At 47.3% G+C, this 15,933-nt stretch overlaps 2 protein-coding genes across 2 annotated transcripts in view; one reads left to right on the forward strand and one right to left on the reverse strand.

Moving 5' to 3' along the window:
- Positions 1 to 8,527, reverse strand: part of LOC128419859 (protein-arginine deiminase type-2-like) — a 104,420-nt gene extending 95,893 nt beyond the window's left edge. The window contains exons 1-2 of the mRNA XM_053401050.1: positions 8,514 to 8,527; positions 7,818 to 7,882 (exon numbers count right to left, since the gene is read on the reverse strand). The gene's annotated coding sequence lies outside the window, so the exon portion shown is untranslated. The remainder of the gene's footprint in view (positions 1 to 7,817; positions 7,883 to 8,513) is intronic.
- Positions 1 to 15,933, forward strand: part of LOC128419869 (protein-arginine deiminase type-1-like) — a 32,891-nt gene that overhangs the window by 15,931 nt on the left and 1,027 nt on the right. The window contains exons 6-15 of the mRNA XM_053401071.1: positions 233 to 358; positions 739 to 917; positions 1,103 to 1,206; positions 2,550 to 2,673; positions 3,461 to 3,568; positions 4,508 to 4,659; positions 6,824 to 6,968; positions 7,841 to 7,934; positions 8,146 to 8,225; positions 15,535 to 15,660. Coding sequence (XP_053257046.1) covers positions 233 to 358; positions 739 to 917; positions 1,103 to 1,206; positions 2,550 to 2,673; positions 3,461 to 3,568; positions 4,508 to 4,659; positions 6,824 to 6,968; positions 7,841 to 7,934; positions 8,146 to 8,225; positions 15,535 to 15,660 — 1,238 coding nt within the window. The remainder of the gene's footprint in view (positions 1 to 232; positions 359 to 738; positions 918 to 1,102; positions 1,207 to 2,549; positions 2,674 to 3,460; positions 3,569 to 4,507; positions 4,660 to 6,823; positions 6,969 to 7,840; positions 7,935 to 8,145; positions 8,226 to 15,534; positions 15,661 to 15,933) is intronic.

Here is a 15,933-nt window from a genome sequence, read left to right on the forward strand (position 1 = left end):
CAGAACAGCAAGAGGGATTGCTGCTTTCACTGCGCAGCCTGCATTAGCTCCATAAGACGCACACACATTTCCCCTTACTTTTTAGGAGGGAAAAAGTGAGTCTTATAGAGCAAAAAATACGGTAACTGGAAAGGCAAGCTCAGTCAGAAGACCCCATCTAGGGAGGCTGGAGGAGCACCTTGATGGTGACCTATTCTGACACCTAAATCCTTGTCCCTCCTGTTTTTCCAAGACCTGCAAGACTTGTCACTTCTGATCCTGAACACCCATGGCCCTGCTGGCATCTTTGACACCCACAAGCTGGTCCTTCACATCTCCCTGTTCGATGCAGCCAAAGTGAGAGTTTTCCACGCTAGAGGTGAGTCCCCAGTTCTTTGCTCTAATATCTGCCCTCTGGTCTGGGAGAATCAACAGGGGTATCCTCCAGACCTGTTCCTTGAGCATCCGTCCTGATCTGCTTGTGCAATGCTTATGCAGAGGTCAGACAATGCGCAGTCTTTAGGGTGCACTTGTTCTGCTTTGTTTGCAGAAAACTCATGCAGATATTAGACTGCATCCAGTCTTTATCGCGCATTCATTATGATTTGTCTGCAGGGAGGTTATACAACAGCAAACTTCCATCCTGCATTTGTTCCAGTTTGCTTGCAGGATATTATTTGCATGACTTTCCCTGTAAATATTATAAATAAACACAACAAAATATAATAACAGATGTCACGTGGCTTACTTTCACTGCAGGCGATGTGTCATTCTCCAACTATGAGCATGTGTTGGGGGTGGACAAGCTCTCCTACACCGTGGGACGCACCGATGGGAAAGGGAAGCACACTTTCTACGTGGAGGGCTTGGCTTTCCCAGATGCCGACTTCAAAGGCCTAGTTTCTTTGAACGCGACACTGCTGGAGCAATCAAGTCAGGTACAATCCTGAAGACGATTGTGGGGGACATGGGAGGCCATAATTTCCAGCTGCACCCATGTTTCCAATAAGCATCTGGTTGGCCACTGTGAGAACAGGATGCTGGACGTGATCCCAATGGCCTGACCCTGCAGCCAGACTCTTCTGATGTTCTCTCTCCCCCACCCAACTCTTACTTTCCACAGAATTCGCCAGCCACGCCCGTTTTCACAGACACTGTGGTTTTCCGAGTGGCTCCCTGGATAATGACCCCCAACACATTGAAGCCATTGGAGATATTTGTCTGCAGGTGTGTGTGTTGTGGGTGAAGCAGTGGGTAATGGTGTCATTTAGGATGCTAAAACCAAGGTGCTGGTTAATGTTCAGATGACTATCACTTCCTAGGTTTCCAACGTTTAAATGGATTTTGGAGGTTTTCGAGCAGAGGTTGGATGCCCATCTGCCAGGGATTCCTCAGCTGTGATACCTGCATTGTGGGGGGGTTGGACCAGAAGACCCTTGGGGTCCCTTCCAGCTCTATATTTCTACGATTCTATATCTCATAGTTTCCTTAGAGTTGCACCTAGTGCTAGTCCTGCTCAGGGTGGAGCTACTGAAGTGACTGAACATGGCAAATATAGGTCCATTCATTTCCTGCTTTGACTAGGATTTAGCTGAAGGCAATCCTTTGCTCCCCAGCTAAACATCTCAGCGCTAGAGGAAACATGTCCTGGGAAACATGTGTGTGTGTTTGTGTTTGTGTGTGTGTGTGTGTGGACCACAAGTACTAAGCCAATTTGAGAATTATTCACTTCTGCAGTTAAGCCGCAATGGCTTCCAGAGTAAGGGAGTCAAGGGCTACTAGCCAGAATCCTCTATGCTCTACCTCCACAGTCAGAGGCAAGTAATGTTTCTGAATACCAATTGCTGGGAATCACAAATAGGAAGAGATGCTGCTGTGCTCATATCCTGCATACAGGATTCCCATTTGGGGCATCTGGTTGCTCCCTGCGAGAACAGGAGGCTGGGCTAGATAGGACACTGGCCGGATCTAGCAGGCTCTTCTCATGCTCTTAATGGTCCTCCAGGGCTGTCTCTACCCGGGGGTGCAAGGGGTGCGGGGCACCCGGGTGCTGAATTCGGGGGGGGGGCAGGCACTTGCTGCTGAAGCTGCCTAAGTTCTTAACCGCAATCAGCGGTTGATCGCTGGGTCATTTCCATTCTCTTTTGTGGAAGAGCTGCAGAATCAGTGTATCCAGCGGCATGCCCTAGTGGCGGCGTTGATTTTCGCATGATCACAAAAATGGAAGATGGAGCTATCGCTGCCGCTTTTTTTTCTTCATGTTAGCGGTTTTCGCTGTTCAACCTCCTCAAAAGCTGAACAACTTAGACCTGCGCCCAGTGGCGTAGCGTGGGGGGTGCAGGGGGGCCGCAACATCTGGGGGTTAGGGTTAGGGGGCGCAAATCCACGGGTTAGGGGGCACAAATTACTTGCCTTGCCCCGGGTGCTGACAACCCACGCTACGCCACTGCCTGCGCCACTAAAAAAAGCTCAACAACTTTGACCTGGCGCTGGCCAGATATGCTAAAGATGGCCCTGTGGTCCTCATCTACATAGTTTTCCTTCCCTTTGCATCTTTTTCTCCTTTCCAGCATTGAAAGAGGCACCAACCCCAACCAGACATTCCTGGAGGCTGTGAAAGCCCTGACACAGAAAGCTGGCTGTAAGCTGACCATCTGCCCAGAGATTGAAAATCGGGGCGACCGCTGGATCCAGGTACCCTCCTTGAAGTTGTACATCCCTGAGGCCAGGTGGGGCACCTGCTGCCACCAGAAGGTCTCTGCCTTCCTCATCACTGCCTTTCCCCAGGTCTCCCAATACACACTCCAGCAGTTAGGGAAGAGTGAATATTTGTTTGCTCACCTTAAGGCACAATTGCTAATTTGCTGTTTATTGGACCTGTTCACAGGATTTTGTAATTCTTGTATATTATTGTTTTCCTTTTATTATTTTCATTGGCTTTGTTCCCTGATCTGAAGAACAGGCTGCAAATGCTTTAAGTAACTAGTAAGTGTTAAACCCGCGGGTGGCGCTGTGGGTTAAAGCCTCAGCACCTAGGACTTGCCGATCGAAAGGTCGGCGGTTCGAATCCCCGCTGCGGGGTGCGCTCCTGTCGCTCGGTCCCAGCGCCTGCCAACCTAGCAGTTCGAAAGCACCCTCGGGTGCAAGTCGATAAATAGGGACCGCTTACTAGTGGGAAGGTAAACGGCGTTCCGTGTGCTGCGCTGGCTCACCAGATGCAGCTTTGTCACGCTGGCCACGTGACCCGGAAGTGTCTCCAGACAGCGCTGGCCCCCGGCCTCTTGAGTGAGATGGGCGCACAACCCCAGAGTCTGTCAAGACTGGCCCGTATGGGCAGGGGTACCTTTACCTTAAGTGTTAAACCCATTTGGAGAAAGAGGGAAGAGTGTTTTTGCAAACAGATTTTTAAACTGGTCATTCCCAAAGGGATACAGCACCTTAACCAGAGGGGATCCTGATCCATTTCCCTCCCCTTTAACAGGATGAGATGGAGTTTGGTTATGTGGAGGCCCCCCACAAGTCCTTCCCCGTTGTCTTTGACTCCCCCAGGAACCGAGGCCTCAAGAAATTCCCTTTCAAAAGCATTTTGGTAAGCCAGGTTTCTTCAGCCCTCAGCACATCACTTCTTTTACTGAAACCAGATGCTTCCATCAATAGCATTAGAAAAGAAATCTAAATATCATGACTGTGTTTGCACGGAATGCTAAACTGAGGTTTGTTCAACAAGCCACACTTTGTCTCATGGATGAACAAGAAGCCATGACTGTGTGGTAGGTTAGACTAGAGAGTGATCTAGGCCTGAGGTCACTTGAGGAAGTTTCATGGCTGAGAGTGGATTTGAACCCAACTTGGTCTACCACACTGGATTAACATAAGAACATATGAAGAGTCTGCCAGTGACTCATTTAGTGCAGCATCCTGTTCTCACAGTGGCCAACCAGATGCCTGTGAGAAACCTACAAGCAGGATTTGGGCACAAGAGCCTTCTCCCTTCCTGTGGCTTCCAGCAATTGGTATTCAGATGCATTGCTGCCTCCAACTGTGGAGGTAGAGCATAGCCATTTTGACTCATAGTCATGGATAGCCTTATCTTATCCCACGAATTTGTCCAATTCTCTTTTAAAGCCAACCAAGTTGATGGCCATCATTGCTTCCTGCAGGAGGGAGTTCCATAGTTTAACCATGTATAGAAGGACTTATAGAAGGACTTCCTTTGATGTGTCCTGAACACTCAGCTTCACTGGATGTTCAAGTATTATGAGAGAGGGAGAAACAGTAATGAATTTCTATGGGTCTACTCTGAGCAGAATTTTGTTGGCTGCAACTGACTTTATCTGTACACTGCCTCTCTCAAAGCCAAATAATGAAAGCACATCTCTCCAGATTAAGTAAGATTTCTCACCTTCCTCTCTGGAAACAGAGAGAATTTCCAGACACAGATTAGAAGTTAAAGGCACATCTTGTGCAACCCCTTGCCTTCTGTATACTTGCCTATGCTCCTATTTCTCCTTGTTGTGTTTCCTTGGAGGGCCCTGATTTTGGGTACGTGACACGAGAACCCCGGTACGGACGCGTATCCAGCCTGGATTCATTCGGGAACCTGGACATCAGCCCTGCCGTGACGGTCAAGGGGAAGGAGTACCCACTGGGAAGGATCCTCATTGGCAGCAGTTTCCCAGGGTAAACCACCAAGTTCAAAATAAAAATAATTATAATTATAATTCCCCACCCTTGTTTGTAGAGGTGGGGGCTCAGGCCACAAGTTTCAATATAAGGAATAATTCCTACTCGAGAGTTGAAAAGAAAAACGTGTATATTCTGCTAAGAATAACAGTTTGAAGCTAATAGTAAATTTAAACACAACGTATAAGTACGATAGTTTTAAGGTAAAACGTTTAAGTACAGAAATAATGTAGTTTCAAATATCTCCTTTTGACTGCCATTGAGACTTGTACAAAATAATTGTTGTGTACTGGTATTTTATGTACCTTTATACTATATCTCTGCATATTTGAAACTACATTATATTGAAACTTGTGGCCTGAGCTCTTGGTATATTCTTTTTAGTGTATTTCCAACAAGAATTCCAATTTCTTTAACGATTACTGTAGAGGTGGGGGAACACTGCATTGCAGGGGAATGGTTTCAAGGTTTGCCATTCAATTGTTAACTGAAAATAATTGGGGGTAGGGGAAGGGTCATATCTCAGTGGTAGAGAATCTGCTTTGGATGCAGAAGGTCCCACATTCAATCTTCAGCAGCATTTCCAGGTGGGGCTGGGGAAAAGACTCCCTGCCTGATCTTATGTAGAGCGACTGCCAGTCGGGGAGCCTTCGGCCCTCCAGATATTGATTTACCGGTATTCCTTGCATTTATATCCCAGCTTTTTCTCCCAGGGACTCAAGATGCCACACATGGTTCTCCAATTCTTCCTTTAACCTCCACACCAACCCTGTGAGATAGGTTGAGCTGAGAGGCAGGGTTGACCCAAGGTCGTCACACCCAAGAAGCTTCACGGCACAGTGGGGATTTGAACCCTGGACTCTCCCAGGTCCAAGTCCGACACTCTAACCACTATGCCATTCTGGCTAAACCACAACTTGTATCATCCCTGATCATTGGCCATGCTGCCTGAGGCTGATGGGAACTGGAGTCCAACGATATCTGGACCCCACCCCCCAAGATCTAAGGATGCTCCAGAGAGAGCAATGATGACATAAATCCAAGTCTTCATCAGGGGATGAATCAGAAAGTCAGTGCCTTGTTGCTGGATACCATTCAGATATTTCCTCTGGGAAACCCTGGTCTAGCAATTGTTTTGGGGGAGTCAAGTACTAGGAGTGGGTTGTCATGAGGCTAACAAAAGCTTTCCTGTGCTGTTCTGTGCTTGGTTAATAAAGGTAAAGGGACCCCTGACCATTAGGTCCAGTCATGACCGACTCTGGGGTTGCGGCACCCATCTCGCTTTATTGGCCGAGGGAGCCGGCGTTTGTCCGCAGACGGCTTCCGGGTCATGTGGCCAGCATGACTAAGCCGCTTCTGGCGAACCAGAGCAGTGCATGGAAATGCCGTTTACCTTCCCGCCAGAGCGGTACCTATTTATCTACTTGCACTTGGACGTGCTTAGGAACTGCTAGGTGGGCAGGAGCAGGGACCGAGCAACGGGAGCTCACCCCGTCACGGGGATTCGAACTGCAACCTTCTGATCGGGAAGTCCTAGGCTCTGTGGTTTAACCCACAGCGCCACCCACGTCCCTCGGTTGGTTAATAAGGAAGCCTTAATGTAGGAGGATCTCATGGTATGAGGCCACCTAGAGACCCAAGCACCTTCCAACTCAGACAGAGGCAGCTGGGAAGATGTTTGCTGGGAAGGCAATGCTGGCTTCTAGTTCTCAATGAGTTCCTCACCACCCAGATACTGCAAAGATGCTTCTGGCTACTCATGAGAGCATAGGAAGCTGCCTCTTACTGAGCCAGGTCCCTGGCTGTTAGCAGCTCTCCAGGGTTTCAGGCAGGGATGCTTTTTCTGACACAATAAATTTTTGTAATTTATTTCACTATTAGATGTATTTATATGCATGCATTACCATAGTATATGCATTTCTGTACACATTGTTTGACCAGAGAACAGTGTTGCAAAATTTTAAAAAAGTGTGAATTTCAGAAGGTGGCTGTGTTTTGGTTTGGAAAGCTCAAATCAAGTGAGAATCAAATGCAAACTGGATTTATTTTCCCCCATCACTAGTTCTAATCCCACCTTCTATTCTCTCTCTCTTTCTCTCGCTCCTTCCTTCCTTCCATCCCTCCCTTTCTTTAAAAAAAACACCCCTGCCTCATCTCTTAGGTCTGGCAACAGGAAAATGGTCAAAATTGTCCGGGATTTCCTCTATGCTCAAAGAGTCCAGCCCCCTATTGAGCTCTATTCTGACTGGCTCACTGTAGGGCATGTGGATGAGTTCCTGACCTTTGTTCCGGCTTCCAACAGGAAGGTAGTGATCCTCAGGGAAGTGCTTTGACCGGCTTCCTTTTCCATATTTGATGCTTTATACCTGATCATAGCTGTCAAGCGTCCCTTATTTGGTGGGACAGTCCCTTATTCCAGCGCCATGTCCCGCTGCTGTCCCTTATTGATGATGTCCCTTAAATTTCCCGGGTTTCAAAGGAAGCAGCTCCTCTCCCTCCCTCCCTGCCGCCCGGCCAGGGAGGAAGGAGGCTCCAACTGTGTTGCTTGGCTGCGTTGCTCACCCAATAAGGAGTCTAAGAACGACTGGGGGGTGGAGCTTGCATGCCTTGTGCCAATCAAATCAGCCATGTTGCCTGGGGACTCGCCTTTGCTCAGCGCTTCCCAGCGGAGAATGGCATGGTTTTCCTTGCTGCATCCCCTTTGCCGGGTTGCTGCACTATGGGAACCACCACTTGAGGCTTTGTTTGGCAGCTGGTTGACTAAAATCCCTTATTTTGGCTGCTGATCCCTTATTTTCGAGGCTACTGGTCCCTTATTTTCAAATCTGTAAGTTGACAGCTATGTACCTGATTAGCTCTACACTGGAAAAGTCACTCTGCTGCCTTCTCTCACAGAGCCCTATCCCTGTCCCCAGTCTCTGTGGGAGGGCTGCAGTCTCCCAGATAAGCTTTACAGGGGGATTAGACAAATTCAGGGAGGGCAAAGCCATCAGTGGTTGCTAGTCACAGTGTGTTACCTCTGCTGTTGGAATCGGTATGCCTCGGAATCACAGGAATCACAGGTGAGGAGAGTTGCTGTCTCACTCAAGTCCTGCTTGTGAGCTTCCCATAATGGGGACCTAAATGGACGACCCAAATTCTGCCCGGCAGTTTACCTTTCTCATTTCTCTCCCTGCAGGGTTTCCGGTTGCTCTTAGCCAGTCCCGCTGCTTGCCTGAAGCTGTTCAGAGAGAAGCAAAAAGAAGGTTTCGGAAATGCTGCCCTGTTTGAAGGTGAGGACAGAATCAAAGAATGGTAAAGTTGGAAGGGACCCTGAGGATCATCTAGCCCAACCCCCTGCAATGCCAGAATATGCAGCTGCCCCATACAGGATTTGAACCTGCAACATTGCTGTTGTCAGCACCATGCTGTTACTGCTCCCTTCCTGATGGGGCTCATGAAAGCCAGCAAGTTTTAAAATTTGTGAAAACCATTTCCTTGCAGGTCTCGGCAGAGTGGGGCGCATTACTCTGGATGAGCTCCTGGCAGACAGACTTTTGCACCGTGACAGCAAGTATGTGCAGGTAAACTGTTATCAGAGTTCAGGTGGATCTGGACCGTTTCCATCCCACCCCACCCTGAATTTGCAGTGCGGTTTCCATTCCACCTCAGCTCACCTTTTGCAAAAAAAACCTACATTATTTGCCCTGCTGTCCGCCATGGCACAATTATATAGCGTCCATAATTAATCACATGTAGCGTTGTTATGTTCTTCCACCCCATCATTTCAGTGCAAAGGAAACACAGTGCAAAGGAGGGGAAGGGGAGCAATCAATTATGTATCATTTGCAGATGGAAAGCAATGTAAATACCTATTGTGCTTGCTAGATTGATTTCCGTTCCAGAGGTGGGACAAATAGGCGAAACCTGGCCATTTCTGTTCCCGTTAATAGTGAAATTGAGCAATTGTGTCTGGGTTGAGCCCTGGCATCTCTCTGAAGTCACACCCTGCGTTAGATCTGCAATACATCTTCCCTGGAAGAGAAGCACATTTTGTTTCATTTCTGTCATCCAGTAAACGCCATAGCACAACTTCCCCTGGCAGCTGGTTTCTATGGCCCAACTCGCTTAGGCAAATGTCTGTCTCCCTTTTTAGTAATCTCCTTTCCGCATTCCAAGACCTTGCCACCAGCATCTCTTTCTGCATCCAAAGACAGACTTTCTGTTATTTTTCAGCCCCAAGTAGGCCTCATAACACTTCTCAGCACTTCATAACACTTCTCAGCAACTTTCACAAATGACAGCTCCCAGAAGCCGTGACTGTTTCAAATGGCTTCGTAGTGCTTTGAATGTCTGGCATGAATGTTGGGCATCCATCTGAGCCTTTGGCCTTGCTGGCCGGGGCTGGTAGGTGTTGGGGTCAAACCACATTTGGAGGTCCATGAGGTCCCCATCCCAGAACTAGACCCTCACATGCCTTCACTGCCCCTGGCTCTCTCTATTCCCCCTCTGCCTTCTTTTAATGCTGGGCTGGCCAACCTCTGGCCAACCTCTGACTACAACTCCCATCCTCCTCCTCCCTGACCACGCTGCCTGTGGCTGATGGGAGTTGGAGTCCATCAACATCTGGAGGGCCACAGCTGTTCTCCATCTTCCTTCCTAGGCCAGCCTTTGCCAACCTGGTAACATCCAGGTCTTTCTTTTTTTTCTTTTCTTTTTTACTTCAAAATATCGACAAAATACTGGCTGGGGCTGATAGGAGCTGTAGTTTGAAATATCTGGAGGACACCAGTTCGACGAAGGCTATTAGGACTAGGGATGGGTGAAACTGTCCATCTCTGTTTCTTTCATTTTTTCCAATTTTCATTTCTCTGCATTGCCACATCAGTGTGCAAAGTGTGATGTGCGTCTTTAAAAAGCCTTCATGAAAATTTCAGCAGCAGTTCAGTGTGGATTTCTCCTGATATATACATTTATTCATGCAGTCCCCCCACTTTTTTTGCAAAGCCTATGTTCCCTAATATTTAAATATTCCCAATATGTTTATTTTTCCACGTTTATTTAAATTTCATGAGAACCTAGGGACAGGCCAAACAAAATCCTCTTCTCACAATCTCTGACCAGAAGCCCCAAAGGAAAACCCGCAAGCAGGGTTCCCTACTTTTGAATGCCATCTTCATTATCGTATGCATTTTTACGCACACTTTAGCTCAGCATATGCAATTTTTTTTTTTTTTGGTACACATGGCTGGAGAAGTGCATTGCAAAATATGGAGAAATGCAAATTTGGAAAGGGGGCTGCACTTCGGTTCCTGTCTTGTTTCGGAAAGTAGATTTTTCTTTAAAGAATCAATCCCCCATTCATTAGTTAGGCTGACAGAAAACAGTCACTTTGCAAAACACAAATTTCCTTTTCACGGAGGCCAAATTTCACACTAAGAATCACAAACCCCAATAGCAATGTGGCCTAACACACCAGTCACGATCCTGTCGCCTCTTGGATTTTAAGAAGTCAGCTATGAACAATCGCTTAGTTGACTTGGATCAAGGTCCCTTCCTTTTGCTGTTCAGTCGTCTTAGTCATGTTCAACTCTCCATAACCCCATAAACCAGATCATGACTTGGAAACTCTCACTCGCTTCTCAGAGTTTCTCCTTTTTATGTCCATGTAGTTTTCTTGGCAAAATACTGGAGTGGATTGCCAGTTCCTTCTTCAGGTGGATCACATTTAGTCTAAACTCTCGGCTATGACCTATCTATCTTGGGTGGCCCTGCATGGCATAGCTCATGGCTTCTTGGAGTTATTCAAGACCCTTTGCCATGCCACTTCCTTTTACCTGCTAACAAAAACATGTTTTTTTAAAAAAACTGATCCTTTTAAAATAAAAGCTCACCACCTCTTTATAATCTTCCGGGAGATAATCGCAATAAGGAAAGAGGAAGATGTGGATTTATTTCTCACTGACGGACAAGGGGAGCGCTGTTAGCTTGACCTGCGCCATAACACTCTGAGGTAAAATGTGATGCCAAGCCAGACATTTATGGTCATTTCTCTCCTAACCACACAAGAGACCAAATTCCACAGCAATTATGAAAGAACAACTGCAGTTAGCTAAACTGAGGCGATCTGGAGATAAAATAAAAAGGCACGGCTAAGGTTTTTCGGTTTTTTACCTCAGACATGGACAGGGCGCATAGAATGCTCTCCTGACCTAAACAACAATCATGAAGTAAAATGGGAGAATTATGAAGTGCTTCAGCTAATGAGGCTGTTTTAAATGAACCACAAGATGGTAGTGGCAATTTCTACCACCACTGTTGATTAAGGTTATTTACTTTGCTTTATTTTTCAGAAAGGGGGTAGCCAAGATGGCGCCCTCCTGGTGCTGAGGGACTACAACTCCTGCCATTCCTGACCCTTGGGCCTTGATGGCTGGGGATGAGGGGAGTTGGCAGCTACCTGCAGGACGCCATATTGGCTGTATATAGTAAAGGCCATGAGGAGAACCTGCTGGATCAGGCCAATGGTCCACCCAGCCCAGCATCCTGGTCTCACAGCGGCCAACCAGGGGCCCATTTTGTGGGAACCCCACAAAAAGCACCCAAGCACAACAACAAAAGTCCGCACTCGTGATTCCTAGAAACTGGCATTTGGCAACGGGCGGAGGCAGAGCAGAAGAGCCATTGTGGCCAACAGCTATCAATAGCCCTCTCCTCCATAAGTCTGTCTTTTAAAGCCTGTCAAGTGGGTGGCCATCACTGCAAACTGTGGCAGTGAGTTCCACAATTTAGAAGTCCTTGATTTCATCTATCCCGAATCTTCCAACATGGATGTCCACAACGTCCGGTGTCCTAAGAGAAGGAAAACAAGCTTCTCTCCATCCACTTTCTCAGCACCACATGTAGTTTTATAAACTCTCATGTTGCCTCTCGCTCGCCTTTTCCCCTGGTCATTTGGGTCGCCCTTTTCTGGACCTTTTCCAATATTCTTTTTGAGGTGAGGCGACCAGAACAGTGCACAGTATTTCAAATGTGGTTGTGCCATAGATCTGCATGGCTGCATTTATGTGTGAACACTACCCTGAGGCGAAAACCAGAGCGAAAGCTCTTGCTTGCTAAAGGTGCGGTTCCCACATCATGGGGAACCACAGGTAACAGTTTGCCCTGACTGTGCCTCTGAGGGCTCCTTTGATCCTTCCCAACTAATGTGCGAAGGAAACAAACCCTGCTCCCTGGCGTAACATTACATCTAACATAAACACGTAGAATTGGAAGGGACCCCAACGGTCATCTAGTCCAACCCACTGCAATGCAGGAATCTCAATGCAGATGGCCATCCAAGCTCTGCTTAAAAACCTCCAAGGAAGGAGAGTCCACCGCCTCCTGAGGGAGTCCGCTCTGCTGTCAAAACAGCTCTTACTGCCAGGAAGTTACTCCTGATGTTTGGTCGGAATCTCCTTTCTTGTAATTTGAAGCCATGGGTTCGAGTCCTACCCTCCAGAGCGGAAGAAAACAAGCTTGCTCCATCTGTCATGTGACAGCCTTTCAGATATCGGAAGATGGTTATCCAATCTCCTCTCACTCTCCTCTTGTCCAGCCTAAACAGACCCAGCTCCTTCAAGCTTTCCTCATATGGCCTGGTTTGTTAAATGGGGGGAAAAATCTCGGCTGCAAATCATGGCTTACTGGAATGAAGTCTAGTTGGTATCGGTTCACCAACCTGGGTTTTGAGTTTTCTTTCCTCCTGGCACAAGGCCTGCTGAGTCAAACTGATCAGAAAAACGCTGTCCCAGGAAACTATTTACGGTGGTTGTGTGAACAAGACTGATGCGAGGCAAACAAAAAACAAAAAACTACCCTGAAGTAGCACTAACACATAGGGCCCCTCTGGAAGATCCATTTTATTGTGCATTTGTGATGGTTTGGGCTTGTGACGGTATTGGGGCAGTCATAAGCAATCCCAGTCTCCATTGCATTTGCACCTTGCTGTGTTTTGGGGGGCCCGTTTCCAATCCATGCATATCCCATAACTTACAGCTGAAATCCTACACATTTTTATGCCAAAAGCATTCTAGGTCTATTTTCACCCTGTTTCCATTTCACTAGAGTCCCTTGGACAACAATAATGTGGTAGCAGTTGGGGAAACATCGTAGAACAGCTAATAAAGGCAGTGTAGTATAGTGGTTAGAGTGTCAGACTGGGAGAGACCCAGGTTCCAACCCCCCACTCAGCCGTTAAGCTCATGGGGTAGCCTTGGGGGCCAGTCACTGCCTCTGGGCCAGACCTACCTTGCAGTGTCGCTGTGGGGATAAAATGGGGAGGAGGGGAAGCATGTTTGCTACCTTGATCTCCTTGAAGCAAAGGTGGGATAGAAGAAATGATGATGATGATGATGATGGAGAATAGTGCCACTGTATTCTGCTCTGGTCAGACCTCACCTGGAGTACTGTGTCCAGTTCTGGGCGCCACAGTTCAAGAAGGACACTGACAAACTGGAACGTGTCCAGAGGAGGGCAACCAAAATGGTCAAAGGCCTGGAAACGATGCCTTATGAGGAACGGCTAAGGGAGCTGGGCATGTTTAGCCTGGAGAAGAGGAGGTTAAGGGGTGATATGATAGCCATGTTCAAATATATAAAAGGATGTCACATAGAGGAGGGAGAAAGGTTGTTTTCTGCTGCTCCAGAGAAGCGGACACGGAGCAATGGATCCAAACTGCAGGAAAGAAGATTCCACCTAAACATTAGGAAGAACTTCCTGACAGTAAGAGCTGTTTGACAGTGGAATTTGCTGCCAAGGAGTGTGGTGGAGTCTCCTTCTTTGGAGGTCTTTAAGCAGAGGCTTGACAACCATATGTCAGGAGTGCTCTGATGGTGTTTCCTGCTTGGCAGGGGGTTGGACTCGATGGCCCTTGTGGTTTCTTCCAACTCTATGATTCTTTGATTCTATGATTCTATGATTCTAATAAATCCACCAGTAATGCAATATTATTGTGTCAAGAGCATGTTGCAAAATATGCACACAATAAAACACCAATCTGAAGGGGCCTGTGATTTGTTTTTTAATATCTCAGGAATTTGTGGTTGGTTTTTTTAAAAAAATAAAAACCTGTTACTTTCCGATAAAGAAAACAATGCCCGACCTGAAGAATTTGGAGCAAATGATTCAGCAGAGGAAACACAGCCCAGAATAACTAAGGAGATAGTACAAGAATACTTGGCTAGTTTAGATGTATTCAAGTCTCCAGGGCCAGATGAACTGCATCCAAGAGTATTAAAAGAACTGGCAGATGTGATCTCAGAACCACTGGCAGTCATCTTTGAGAATTCCTGGAGAACAGGCGAAGTCCCGGCAGACTGGAGGAGGGCAAATGTTGTCCCTATTTTCAAAAAGGGGAAAAGAGAGGACCCAAATAATTACCGCCCAGTCAGTCTGACATCAATACCAGGGAAGATTCTGGAGCAGATCATTAAGCAAACAGTCTGTGAGCACCTAGAAAGGAATGCTGTGATCACCAATAGTCAGCATGGATTTCTGAAAAATAAGTCATGTCAGACTAACCTGATCTCGTTTTTTGACAGAATTACAAGCCTGGTAGATGAAGGGAACGCAGTGGATGTAGCCTACCTTGATTTCAGCAAGGCATTTGACAAGGTGCCCCATGATATTCTTGTAAAGAAGCTGGTAAAATGCGGTCTTGACTTTGCTACCACTCAGTGGATTTGTAACTGGCTGACTGACCGAACCCAAAGGGTGCTCATCAATGGTTCCTCTTCATCCTGGAGAAGAGTGACTAGTGGGGTGCCACAGGGTTCTGTCTTGGGCCCGGTCTTATTCAACATCTTTATCAACGACTTGGATGATGGACTCAGGGGCATCCTGATCAAATTTGCAGATGACACCAAACTGGGAGGGGTGGCTAACACCCCAGAGGACAGGATCACACTTCAAAACGACCTTGACAGATTGGAGAACTGGGCCAAAACAAACAAGATGAATTTTAACAGGGAAAAATGTAAAGTATTGCACTTGGGCAAAAAAAATGAGAGGCACAAATACAAGATGGGTGACACCTGGCTTGAGAGCAGTACATGTGAAAAGGATCTAGGAGTCTTGGTTGACCACAAACTTCACATGAGCCAACAGTGTGACGCGGCAGCTAAAAAAGCCAATGCAATTCTGGGCTGCATCAATAGGAGTATAGCATCTAGATCAAGGGAAGTAATAGTGCCACTGTATTCTGCTCTGGTCAGACCTCACCTGGAGTACTGTGTCCAGTTCTGGGCGCCACAGTTCAAGAAGGACACTGACAAACTGGAACGTGTCCAGAGGAGGGCAACCAAAATGGTCAAAGGCCTGGAAACGATGCCTTATGAGGAACGGCTAAGGGAGCTGGGCATGTTTAGCCTGGAGAAAAGGAGGTTAAGGGGTGATATGATAGCCATGTTCAAATATATAAAAGGATGTCACATAGAGGAGGGAGAAAGGTTGTTTTCTGCTGCTCCAGAGAAGCGGACACGGAGCAATGGATCCAAACTGCAGGAAAGAAGATTCCACCTAAACACTAGGAAGAACTTCCTGACAGTAAGAGCTGTTTGACAGTGGAATTTGCTGCCAAGGAGTGTGGTGGAGTCTCCTTCTTTGGAGGTCTTTAAGCAGAGGCTTGACAACCATATGTCAGGAGTGCTCTGATGGTGTTTCCTGCTTGGCAGGGGGTTGGACTCGATGGCCCTTGTGGTCTCTTCCAACTCTATGATTCTATGATTCTATGATTCTATCCTGAGATTAAAAATGCATGGCAGCTTTGCTGCCTTCAGGTGCAAATATTCAACATGAAACAAAGCAGGTTTTACAGCCCATGGGGAATATTTTGCATCTTCTTCTTTCTTCCAGAGTTGCATCGACTGGAACCGGAGCATTTTGAAGCGGGAGCTGGGCCTGAGCGAGAGAGATATCGTGGACATCCCTCAGCTGTTCACTCTGGAGGACTCTACAGCGACCGCCTTGTTTCCAGACATGGTGAGGGGCTTTCTTCCCTCCGTCATTCCGTGGTATTTGTGCAGGGGTGTCGAGCGCAGCTCAAAGCATTTCTCTGGAAATCGGCTTCCGGAGCAGTAACCCCCAGAGAGCTGCTGCCAGTCAGTGTAGGCAACACTGAGCTAGATGGGGAGGGGCCATAGCTCAGTGGCTGAGCAGCTGCCTTGCAAGCAGAAGGTCCCAGGTTCAATGGCATCTCCAGGTAGGGCTGGGAGAGGCTGCCTGCACCAAAATCCTGGAGAACCACTGCCGGTC

This window comes from Podarcis raffonei, chromosome 8 (genome assembly GCF_027172205.1).
Source record: "Podarcis raffonei isolate rPodRaf1 chromosome 8, rPodRaf1.pri, whole genome shotgun sequence".
Classification (NCBI taxonomy): domain Eukaryota; kingdom Metazoa; phylum Chordata; class Lepidosauria; order Squamata; family Lacertidae; genus Podarcis; species Podarcis raffonei.